The sequence below is a fragment of the Eretmochelys imbricata genome, chromosome 16 (assembly GCF_965152235.1).
Source record: "Eretmochelys imbricata isolate rEreImb1 chromosome 16, rEreImb1.hap1, whole genome shotgun sequence".
Lineage (NCBI taxonomy): Eukaryota > Metazoa > Chordata > Testudines > Cheloniidae > Eretmochelys > Eretmochelys imbricata.
Window position 1 is genome coordinate 21914022 of NC_135587.1, and position 12863 is coordinate 21926884.

At 43.3% G+C, this 12863-nt stretch overlaps 1 protein-coding gene across 2 annotated transcripts in view; it reads left to right on the forward strand.

Annotated features, from left to right (window-relative positions):
- Window positions 1-465: 465 nt before the first annotated feature.
- UBAC1 (UBA domain containing 1) overlaps window positions 466-12863 on the forward strand; it is a 54236-nt gene continuing 41838 nt past the window's right edge. The window contains exons 1-2 of one of the 2 annotated variants that reach the window (XM_077835851.1): window positions 466-771; window positions 8530-8650. In XM_077835851.1, coding sequence (XP_077691977.1) covers window positions 634-771; window positions 8530-8650 — 259 coding nt within the window. In that variant the 5' untranslated portion in view covers window positions 466-633. The remainder of the gene's footprint in view (window positions 772-8529; window positions 8651-12863) is intronic. The other variant, XM_077835850.1, reaches the window with a different exon arrangement.

The following is a 12863-nucleotide window of genomic DNA, read 5'->3' on the forward strand; positions in this document are numbered from 1 at the left end:
GTTTACAGTGCGCCATGCCCTTCTGCGGGTGCGGGCTCCAACTCCCATCAGAAACCAGGAGGCTTCCCGCCTCCCTGCCCGCCCCAGGTAAAAAACTACAGCTCCCAGAGTGCACTGGGCTCCCTTCTGGTGTAGGGTTCCCAGTTTTAGTTGGGCATATTCCCCGCGGTTTCATCACATGACAGAATCTTTAACTAAAAATAATCTTTCATTCCTGGAGGGTTGGCAACTGGAGAGGGAGGTAGAGGGGGAAACCTACAGCTCCCGACAGGCCCCTGGGCCCGCACTTCCGGGGCTGTGGCAGGACGGGAGGGCGGAGAAAACTACATGTCCCAGCATGCAGTGCGTCTCCCGCTTCCGGAGCCGTGTCATCCTCCGGCAAGGGCGCTGAGGGCGAAGAAAACTACAAGCCCCAGCATGCCGTGCAGCCCCTCCCTCACTTCCGGCGCTGGGCGGTTACGGGAGCCCCCGGCCGCGACTGCGAGCGCACGCACGGCGGCGGTGACAGGAGCTGCCGCCGGAGCCTGGGGCGTGCGGGAGGCGCCGAGCGAGGGGCCGGGCCCGCGCCCCGGGCAGCCGGCCGCAGCGGGGGCAGCCGCCATGGCCGCGGGCTGGTGAGGGCGGCCGGGCGCGATGTTCGTGCAGGAGGAGAAGCTCTTCGCCGGGCGGGTGCTGAGGCTCCATGTCTGCTCCGCGGAGGGCGCGGAGTGGCTGGAGGAGGTGCCCGAGGACACGACGGTGGAGAAGCTCAAGGAGCGGTGCTTGAAACACGTCAGTGAGGCCGGCCCCCGCCCCCCCTCCGGCCCGCTCTCCCCTCCCCCCCCCCGAGGCCCCTGGCTATTTACAGACCCCCTGCAGGCTGTCGGGGGGGGCTGCAGAGCATTGGCGATAGGCCCCGAGTGTGCGGGGGGGGGCAGCTGTACCGTCCACCCCCTCCCGCGCTGTCTGTAGCCAGCCTGGGGCGGGCCGGGGGGCGCGGGGTCCCTAGTGCCCTCTGCCTCTTTCCCCCACCCCACACAAGAAAAGTTCCCTTGACGCCATTTCGGGGGGGGGGGGGGGCCTGCGGTCAGTTCCCTTTGACTGGAGCGAGTTGTTGCATGTCCTTGGGGGTGGGGTGTAACGATTACGTGCCTAGGGGGTGCCATTGCAGTCTGGAGGCGTCGTGCGCTATTTGACCTCTGAGCCTGCTGGCTCAGGTAGATACTGCAGTGGGTACTAAATATTTCAGAATTCATATGTCTCCTCTCCTCCCTCCCCCCCCCCCCCAAAGGTGCTGTGGAAAAATAGAGAGTTGTTTTCCCTCCCGACTCCTTCCTTTGCTGTGTCTGGAATTGTCCCACAAAAATTGAGGCATGGTGCATTTCAGCCTATGAGATGAATACCTGCTTCAGAAAGTTACGAGTTCATGGGGGGGAAACGGGATTAATATGGGAATTGCTCTGCAATCTTTAATGACAGGAGTTTGGATTCATGGGACCCCTAGACTACATATTTCTAGCTCTTATACTCACAGTATTGTGTGAGTTGGCAGATACAGCTTGTGAGAAATTGCTGAAGTGGTTTTGGATGATTCCCTACAAGCGACTGCAATGTTTTTTTGTTCCTTGGTTTTCTGTGTTTTCAGAACAAACATAAAGAACAGGGGTAATAACTACAAATTCTTTGAAGTTGGCAGTGGGGCAGTACTTGTCGGAAGATTACTACTTACTACATCACTACTGCTTAATAGGTGCAGTATTGTTGTGGGTTTCATGTTCTCCTTGCCTTCAATTGATTAAGACTTTCACATGTCTCACAGTCCTTTGCCCTCTAGGAAACTGATTGCACTGAAGAGAGAATATGTAAAGGTGTCATTGTAGCAATGTGGCTGAAACACAGGGGGTTTCTTCATTCTAGTTTGCTTATTTACCATACATGTCTTGTTGGTGACAGGCTTTGGATCTGTTCACCAAGTAAATGAGTCAGTTTGTTGGAGGGTCTATTGGACTGCAATTCTAAGCTTGTAATAACTGTTCTATTTTTCAATAAAATGTGACAAATACAATAACGTATAGGATCTCCGTACATGAGACACTTACCATGGTTTGCCCCAGAAGATGCAATTCCTGGGCCAAGACAGCGTGTTCTAGTTGTCTGAGCCAGGAACTCCTGAGTTCTAATCTTGACTCTGACGCTAAATGGCTGTGTAACTGAAAAGGGGGTGGGCGGGGGGGCAGTTCTTGCCTGTTTCTCGGAGGAGTAAAGGATATTGCCTTGCAAAGCACTTTTCCTCTTCAAAGTGTTGTTGAAATGTGAAGTTTTGTGTCTTAGTAATTGTGTGTGTGTGTGTATAGATTTTACATATAGATATATGAGAGCAAGTAGTTATAGCAGGAGCCTATAATTATGTTTACGCTTTCTGTTGCTTACATAACTTTAAGTGAAGGGGTTTGTCTCTTAGATGTGTAGTGATTCTGTTTCAGTAAGGGTGGCCAGTAAGCTAAATGTAGTACACAAATTTTTTATAATGGGTCCCCTCGCTGTTTATTTTAAAATACAGAGCCCCTGGAAGCTATAGGTCTCAGCATGCAATATTCCAACTTGATGACCAGTGCAACCGTTGGTTGGGCAAAATTAGGCCTCTGCATTATAGAATAGGTGTGGGACTACCACATCCTGCAGAGCTCATGGAGAATTATCATGTTGCTATCCTTATTCAGCCCAACTGCGTGATTATGCACAAGAGTGGTGTGAGGATTGCCAAGGCAGAGTAGTACAATGATTGCATGCATAAGTGCAGATCTGAAAGACCTTTAATTTTCAGGAAGCCTAATTGAAGAAGTGCTTGTAGGTAATGTGAGTCAGGGCAGAAGACAATTAATAACTAGGCAGGCAGTGGTGGTTGATCTCATTCTGTCTGCTTCTTAGTGGTAATGGTGTGGATTTGCATAGCCATTATGGATAATATATAACCTCATGAAGAGGAAAAATGGAAATGGGAAAATCGTGTCTAGTGATCACAAGCATATTGTAATGAATCTTGGTAGCACCTTCAGATAACTAATGCAGCCACCTCTAATGTGATGCTAATTAATCTGTTCCCCAAAGCCCCTGCAATCACTATTGCTGTGAGTAGTAGAAAGTAACATTCACTACATAGTCCTACTTTGGATAAGGAAAGGAGGTGTTCCATTTCTCACCCCTTTTCCCCTCCAGTAGCTTCCAAAAGGTCACTGAGCTCCAAAGTTGTCACTAAGTATCCTGATGTCTTTTCCTAACTAATTCTGCACTCTGATCCAGTGGCAAGCTCTTTATCCCTAATTAGCTTTCCACTTGGAGGGATGTCTGTTGCAAGTGTTTGTGCCTACAAAAGGGAAGCATTTTTCCCCAGTTATCTGTGACCCAAGGCCCCAGTCGTACAAGCTGCTCTGTGTGGGAAGATGCCTGCCGCTGTGTGGATCCCCACAAACTTCAGTGGGGCTTGGTGCCATGGTCTACCTGCACACGACACCTCGCAATATCAGGACCCAAATTTGCCCAGTTCTGGTTTTGAAACTGGCAGTTTTTAAAGAGATTTTTTTTTAACAGTCTGTTCAACCACACACAAGTGGGCATAATTACATTGCACTTTAGCAATTGGCGGTTCAGGAAATGACACTGTGGTTGATGGAGACATTTTGGAATAATTCCAATGCTCAATTGTTAAGCAAAGAGGAGGGTACATGAGTCTAACATGGGGGATTTGTCACTTTGAAGAGGTGACTCTACAGAAAATACAGTATCTTCATCATTGTGACAGATCCCAAAGGGTTGTAGCCTACTTGCAGGTCAAGCACCTCCCAGATCAGCCTCTAGCTAAATCCTTAAGGTGGTCTGGCTGGATGTTCAATCTTTGTCCACCATATGTTTAGTGGTGTGATAAGAGACAATGGCACACTGCAACCAGATGGCCCTGGAGTCCGATTGTAGGTGTGTAGTGCAAATTTTAATAACCCACACTCTTGCTGTAACTAGAAAAGCAAAAAAGAATTTCAAAGAAAAATGTATTGAAAGCAAAAACACACAAACTCCCAACGATAGCTTCTTGTCTACCAAGGAAGATAGCAGTGCAAGCAAATATTAGTGTTGTGTACCCATGATTTTGCATACTTTAAACAAAAATTTAACTGCAGCCCTTAGATTCCTACCAAGATGCCAGTATGATACCAATAGTTGCAAAGCTCTGTAGTTTAATCTAAGCTATTTCCCCTAGAGTTATCAGCAGGGCCAGCTCTAGGTTTTTTGCCGCTCCAAGAGCATAACTGCCCAAGGAAAAAAAGAGAAGGGTGGCTGGAATGCCGCCCCAAGCACGTGCTTGCTTTGCTGGTGCCTGGAGCTGGTCCTGGTCATCAGCCCCATGTTCTTTCACAGAAGAGCCTTAATCCAAGGATTTGTGAAACTAGCATCCCTATGGTGTCTAGAGTTCAAACGCACCACTGATGGTTTCTTCTCATGCATTTTGGGTACCTCGTTAGATCAATTTTAGGAGTTTCTGTTTGATCCTAGATTCTAATGCAGTCTTTGGCTTTAGATCAGCAGTTAACATGCTGAAGGACTAGTTGTAAGTCACGGGTATGCAAAGCTAAAACAATCTCACTGCAGCCCTGTTGATGTGTTAGGTGTTCAGAAATAATTTAAAATCGGGAGCTGAAGACTTTTGGTGAAAACTGGTGCATTTTGATGTATAAGTAAAGGAACAAACAGTTGAGCTCTCTAATGACCACACTGAATGCAGGGCAGGTAGAGAGATCATGGATTCTGAAAGCACTCTAAAGACCCTGAGTTAGATTAATACTAATGTTTACAAAAAACCCATTGCAGTCGATGGTAAATGCCTTCTTCTAGAGGTGAAAGACACTTGCAAAGAACAGACTAAAAATGCTTAGTTAAAAATGTATATTGAAAATAATCTCATTCAGAAAGCTCTCTTTTCATTTTTGTGAACAACTTTGTAAGGTCTTGCTCAAGGTTGTTGTTAAGTGTTTTGCTTGTCCTCAGTGTGCTGCCTGGGTGAGATGAGTGACTTTATCAGTCTTTAGAGTAGCAGCCGTGTTAGTCTGTATTCGCAAAAAAGAAAAGGAGTACTTGTGGCACTTTAGAGACTAACAAATTTATTTGAGCATAAGCTTTCATGAGCTACAGCTCACTTCATCGGATGCATTCAGTCTTGTGGCTTCAGTGATTTTAGTTTCTCCCTTTCTAACATTTCAACTGTTATATTCCCTATTTCCCCTGGAATAAATGAGAAGCCTCTAGATGCACTGATGTAATGTTGTTCTGGGAGTCTATCGCTCTGGGTCACTGAACCATTCTCGCGTGAAGATGAGCCAGTTCAAGCTGTGGATGGATTCGTATTTTGTGTCGCAATGCTAAAATAGCCAAGCAGGGTGAAACGCCAGGCTCCTTTTCTAAAGTTCCACTGGGGTGCGTACATTCAGAGGCTAGATGCTTACATTTGCTGAGCTTACCAAAAGCTTAATCCTGTGCAGTCTTTCTTTGATACCTGGACAAAAAGGGCCAGATCCTCAGCTGGTGTAGATCAGCAGAGCGCCGTTGACTTCAGTGGAATTTTGCCAATTTACACCTGCTGTGGGCCTGATGCATAGTCTTAGTTTATATACTTGGTGCTACGGAACAGTTTTCAATATTCTAATCAGATTTTTTTTCCGAGAAAGAGGAGAATCCCTGGTTTTGTGTCGGGCTTTGTAAATACGCTGTTCATTGCTGAGCACTGTTGTAATCTAACTTCTGACAACATTTCTATGGGAAGCCCAGGGGTTTTGAGATTCCCGTTTCCTAATGAGAATGCAGTGACACATGCTGCAAAAATATCTTCAAATGCTCCGGTACCCTACTTCTGTTTATAATGGTTGGTGCATTCCTAGACATAGAATACTAGGAGAAACATGAGATTTACTGTGAATATTTCTCAGATCAAGAAGAAAAGCTACAGAAAACACTGTTCAGTCTATTGGCTTACAGACACAAGGGATTCTTGAGGCTAACTCTGTTGTTGATTCCATTGAGTGACCTCGGGCAAGACACAGAAATTCCTTCTACTATTTGTGTGTTCTTCTGTACAACAGGGAGTTCTTATTGTGCTTAGTGTTTGTAAGTGCTGTGAGATCCTCTGACAGGTGCAATAGAAGTGCAAAGTATCACTACATATGATACTGCATGAGGAAATAGTGATTGCTAGATTAGGGAGAAGGCATGTGCATTTAGCACTCCTTGTGAAGGAGATGCCTGATAGCGGCATTGCAACCTTCAGTATTGCAAGAATGCTTTAAAAGCTCAGTATTAGTTTTCTTTAGCCTTTTAACTTGAAGGCCTAATTGCTACTGTCTGAGCTGTCAGTCTTTTCCCCAAGTCTCCCTTTTGTCTGTATATTGGCCCTAGTGCCCAGAGATTTCACCCCTGAGCACTGGTGTTAGACTCTGCTCTTACACCAGTGTAAATCCAGTCTACATGGAGTTATATTGATGTACTTGAGATCAGAAGCTGGCTCACTGAATGCAGATCTTCATTAACTGCTACTGTCCTCACCTCCAATTCTTCCGGAGGTAGCTGATCACAAATGTCACCTATTAAAAGTGAAATTGTTGGTTCGGCTTTAAAGCAGTTTTCTTAGCAAATCCGTTCTATCTGTAGAATTAGGAAATATGTTTGCTTTTATTAGTGATAGAAAAATTGCAAACCATCTGCATCACCCCAACCCATAGAAACATAGGACTGGAAGGGACCTTGAGAGATCATCTAGTCCAGTCCCCTGCACTCATGGCAAAACTAAGTATTGTCTAGACCAGTGGTTCTCAAAGCTGGTCTGCTGCTTGTTCAGGGAAAGCCCCTGGCGCACTGGACCGGTTTGTTTACCTGCTACGTCCGCAGGTTTGGCTGATCGCGGCTCCCACTGGCTGTGGTTTGCCGCTCCAGGTCAATGGGGGCCGCAGGAAGCGGCGCGGGTCAAGGGACATGCTGGCCGCCCTTCCCACAGCCCCCATTGGCCTGGAGCGGCGAACCGCGGCCAGTGGGAGCCGCGATCAGCTGAACCTGCGGACGTGGCAGGTAAACAAACTGGTCCGGTGCGCCAGGGGCTTTCCCTGAACAAGCGGCGGACGGGCTTTGAGAACCACTGATCTAGACCATCCTTGACAGGTGTTTGTATAACTTGCTCTTAAAAATCTCCAAGGATGGAGATTCCACAACCTCCCTGGGCAATTTATTCCAGTACTTAACCATTCTGACAGTTAAGAGGTTTTTCCTAATGTCCAACCTAAATCTCCCTTGCTGCAATTTAAGCCCATTGCTTCTTGTCCTATCCTCAGAGGTTAAGGAGAACAATTTTTCTTCTTCCTCCGTGTAGCAACCTTTTACGTACTTGAAAACAGTGATCATGTCCCCTCTCAGTCTTCTCTTCTCCAGACTAAACAAACCTAGTTTTTTCAATCTTCTCTCATAGGTCATGTTTTCTAGACCTTTAATTATTTTTGTTGCGCGTCCCTGGACTTTCTCCAATGTGTCCAATCTGGGTGCCTCATTTCAGGAAGGATGTGGACAAAATAGTCCAGTTGCAGCCTACTCAGCGTGGAATAGTCTCTCGAACTGTGACTGCTCCTGAGGTGCTCAGACTGAAATGAACATAGTACATTATTTACGCTCAAACCTATTTTTCTCAGCAGTACATATTTTTTTAAAAAATCCATAGAAACTCTGAGTCTGGACATTAGGAAGGCAGACCTAATCAAATGCTAGCAATTCCAGTTGAGAGGCCTATGACTTTAAAGCAGTATTTTAGCATTGGTCTTATATATTTCATTTGAAAAGTCTTAAGGGTTTTTGGACTAATTTGTCACTTTTTAAAGAGAGAGAAACAAAATTAACCCACGCCGATAGTGTTAAATTAATGGTCCCTCATTCCCATGTTTTCCAGATCACCATATTAAATAAATTGTCATAATAAAATATTATGTCTTACCAAATATTTCTATCTGACATTTTTCAGTTTTTTGAGACCTGATCATGTAGCTATTACATGAGTAGCCTACTGACTTCCAAAGGACTATCCATACGTGAAAGGGCTGCAGGGTTTGGTCTTTGAAGTTAGCTGTTTCAAAAAAATTGTTTAGAGCGTCAGTCAGTCAGCAGGAACCTAGATATTGCTTTTTGCCAGCTTTTAATTTTAAAAGCATCACTATGATAAATCTGAAATCCTCCTTTTGGATATTTTCCCCTCTCAGCCGGGGCACTTGGCTATGTGGAAAAAAACCCATTTTCTTGTTCACTACCACAGTGAGTACTGTTACACCATGACTCAAATCTCCATTTTTTTAGTGCATATTATACTCAGCACATTAGCCTCTGGCATACTGTCTATTACTTAAGCTATTAAGAGATTCATAAATGCTGGCACAGTTCAAATGTGGCAACTCCCTTTAAGACGAGGTATAGTGATTTATGCAGTAGGCTTATTATTCTTGTCCTCTGATGCTTAGTATTTATCACTTTCTCTAGTGTGTACCTGGGAGCTTAGAGGATCCAAAAAGCATAACGCATCATAAATTGATCCACGCTACTTCAGAGAAGGTCCTGACAGATACGAAAACAGTCTTGGAGGAAAACATTCAAGATAAAGGTAGGAGAGCTTTATGATTAAACCTCATTCATGCAATCGTAGCCTGTGAGCCTAGTAACATGAGACTGTATTTAATTGTGAGGTGCATGCCAAGCTGTGACCTTAACGCCTATTCTGGATTCTGATACAAGGGCACTGATAAAATGGCTAAAAGGTACAGGAAATAGAAAGTGTTTAGACTATCAAATATGTTTTTGTTGCTTGCTGCAACATTGTGTGTTCTTTTTTTAAAGAAATAAACATGAATTATACACACCGTAGTTGAGCCAGTAGATTAAATGATTTTTTTATTTTGTAAATCTGTTTTAACACAAACAAAAAAAGGAACTACAGTTATAAGCTGATATGTCTAATAGGTTCATACAGCTTTTACCCTTTGCAATTGTGTTTGAGGATGGTAAATACAAATTAGGCCATTAGGCCTAATAGCACCCCATGCATTCTTTTATTTTTACTTGGCTTTTGGATATTTGGTAGGGCTGTAAAGCGATTAATCGCGCTATTAATTTTGCTTGATCATGCTGTTAAACAATAATAGAATACCAATTTTTAACATGTTTGTATATTTTCTGCATTTTCAGATATATTGATTTCAATTACAGCACAGAATACAAAGTGTACAGTGCTCACTTTATATTTTTGATTACAAGCATTTGCCCTGTAAAAAAAAAAAAAATAGTATTTTTCAATTCACCTAATACAAGTACTGTAGTGCAGTCTCTTTATCACGAAAGTTGAACTTACAAATGTAGAATTAGGTACCAAAAAACCTGCATTCAAATATAAAACAATGTAAAATTTTAGTGCCTGCAAGTCCACTCAGTCCTACTTCTTGTTCAGCTAGTTGCTCAGACAAACAGGTTTGTTTACATTTGCAGGAGATAATGCTGCCCGCTTCTTGTTTACAATGTCACCTGAAAGTGAGTACAGGCGTTCACATGGCACTGTTGTAGCCGGTATCGCAAGATATTTACATGCCAGATGTGCTAAAGATTCATTTGTCCCTTCATGCTTCAACCACCATTCCAGGGGATATACGTCCATGGTGATGATGGGTTCTGCTTGATAACAATCCCAAGTAGTGTGGACCAACGCATGTTCATTTTCATTATCTAAGTCAGATGCCACCAGCAGAAGGTTGGTTTTCTCTTTTGCTGGTTCGGATTCTGTAGTTTCCGCATCAGAGCATTTTTCTTTTAAAAGCTCTGAAAACATACTCCACACCTTATCCCTCTCAGATTTTGGAAGGCATTTCAGATTCTTAAACCTTTGGTCGAGTGCTGTAGCTATATTTTGAAGTCTTACATTGGTACCACCTTTGTGTTTTGTCAGATCTGCAGTGAAAGTGTTCTTAAAACGAACAAGATGTGCTGGGTCATCATCCGAGACTGCTATAACATGAAATATATGGCAGAATGCGGGTAAAACACAGAGCAGGGGACGTACAATTTCCCCCCAAGGAGTTCAGTCACATTTAATTAACGCATTATTTTTTTAACAAGCGTCATCAGCGTGGAAGCATGTCCTCTGGAATGGTGGCCAAAGCATGAAGGGGCATACCAATCTTTAGCATATCTGGCATGTAAATACCTTGAAATGCTGGCTACAAAAGTGCCATGCAAATGCCTGTTCTCACTTTCTGGTGACATTGTAAATAAGAAGAGGGAAGTATTATATTCTGTAAATGTAAACAAACTTGTTTGTCTTAGCGATTGGCTGAACAAGAGGTAGGACTGAGTGGACTTGTAGGCTCTGAAGTTTTACACTGTTTTGTGTTTGAGTGCAGTTACGTAACAAAAAAACGCTACGTTTGTAAGTTGCACTTTCATGAGAAAGAGACTGCACTACAGTATTTGTATGGGTTGAATTGAAAAGTACTATTTCTTTTATCATTTTTTACAGTGCAAATATTTGATAAAAAATAATATACACTTTGATTTCAGTTACAACCCAGAATACAATATATACAAAAATGCAGAAAACATTCAAAATATATAATAAATTTCAATTGGTATTCTATTGTTTAACAGCCCAATTAAAACTGCGATTAATCGCGATTAATTTTTGTAATTGTGATTTTTTTGAGTTAATCGTGTGAGTTAAGTGCGATTAATCGACAGCCCTAATATTTGGCTATAAGTAAATAAAAATAATAGATTTAAAAAAAAAAAGGAAAGAAACCACCTTTATCAGATCAGGTCTCTAAGTCAAATCGTGGGCTTATGTTGCTTTCTGAAGTTTTTGTTTCACCGTTTCAGTTTTATAGCTCTGTACACTTATGCTGTGCTTTGCAGATTTAGATCAGAATGGATACCTAGTATAACTCTGCTGGCTATAATGGAATTGCGCCAAGTGTGCATTTAGCCTGTAGAATTAAAATGCAAAAAGGCTTAGTGTGAAACAAAGGACGGTCTAAAGGTTAGAGTAGCCAGGTAACTGGATTCTATTCATATTGGGCATTTAAATTTTCAGAAATGCCCATTAATTTAGGCCTCAACATCTTTGTCTCCCCATTCCCCCTCCTGTAAATTGTTATATTAATGACCTATGTCACAGGGGTACTGGAGACTTAATTAAGCCAATGGATGTAAAGTGCTTTGAGACCTTTGAAAGAAAAGGTGCTTTGTAAGTGCAAAATATTAGTATGAAAAGCCTAAAGGGAAAGCATGTGATGCGTCCTGAGATCTTTCAGACTTACCTTTATCTGCCCAGAAGATTTCCTCCAGTTATAGGCATTGCTGGGCAGTCACCAGTGCAGACACCTAGTCTAAGCGGAGAGAGCTGCTTTAAGCTGCCATTTGCACCTTGGTTTCAAGTAGGGGTAAGCTTCACTACTGCAGGTAGTGGCTTTACATGCATATACTAGGGGTTTGCACTGGTGCAGCTATACAGGTGGCTGGCAACTCATGGCTACAATTAGGACAAATCCCCAGTGTAAAGAACACCGTAGGTGGTTTGGCTCTAGGTTTTCTTTCCAGCCTCTGGTTTGGCAGGGAACACATTGCTACAGGATTCTTATTGTGTTGGAGCAATTGTTGTCACTTTTGCAAACAGCACAATCCATTTTAGGGGACTTGGGGCCCACAAGGAGCTCCTTTCCTGGGGCAGGGGGGAGGCGGGGAGCAGAACTAGGGATAAGCGGGTTTAACATGTAGACAGAGTATAACTAATGATGAGCCATGTTCTGAATTTTATTAGAACTGTAAATCCAGGATCAATCCATTGTTTAACTGATGTCAAAATTTGGCTGCAAAGGTCTAACTTTTTAACTGTACATATTAAAATAAGCCATTTCCAAGCAATATCTCAAATGATTACGACTGAAAGGATTGTTCAAATCTAACTTTTCAGCATTTTATTTACTCTTTGTATGTCACTCCGCCTCACCCATAGACCAGTCAGTTTAACTTTGTCCAGTACTTTATTGTCAGTTTGTTTTTTTTACTTTTATGTCCTAATATAGAGATACAGCAGTTGAATTGCTTGCACTAGCATAATGCTGGAGTGCATGAGTTGCAAACAGAGAAGGGGAATGTTTAGATCCAAAAACAGTTAAATCTGGAAAATCCCTGAAACAGTGCAAAGAATGCAAACAAAACCCCATTTCTATTAAAACCTTCATTTTACAATTTCTGATGTAACTGATGTTGCAATCACATGCAATATCTCTGGGGACTGTATTGTATTTATCACTGTGGGGCAGGGATTGTATGCAACTCCAGTGGGGAGGGTTATCACAGCTCCTCCAGGAACCGAAAATAGTAAGGGGTGACTTAAGTGAAACACCTTTGGAAATGTGCCACTCTCTGGGATGGCCGGTATATACCGGTGCAAAGTGGATTTTCCAGAGACCAACAAAGGAAGGGTTTGGGGCATAAAAAAGCTGCATTTAAACTGATTCAGGCCTTCTTTCTGATCCAGCAAATGGACAGGACCTTCTGTCCAGGGGCCCCCAACCCTTGTGGAAGGGTTGGGAAGATTTTGGCCCCATAAGACTGATGGGTGACCTCTGGTAAGCTTTTTGCATGCATATAGGAAATTTCATTGGGGTTTTTTTTGTTTACTCTGTAATGCTTTTACTTCAAGAATAAAGGTGCTAGCTCAGAAAGAGCTGAGCAGTACCTTGTAACTGCTGGGGTTATGCTGTTCATGGCCCTCGAGGAGAGAAAGCAACACATGGGCTGCTGGCAAAGTCTGTCCGGCAAACTGGCTT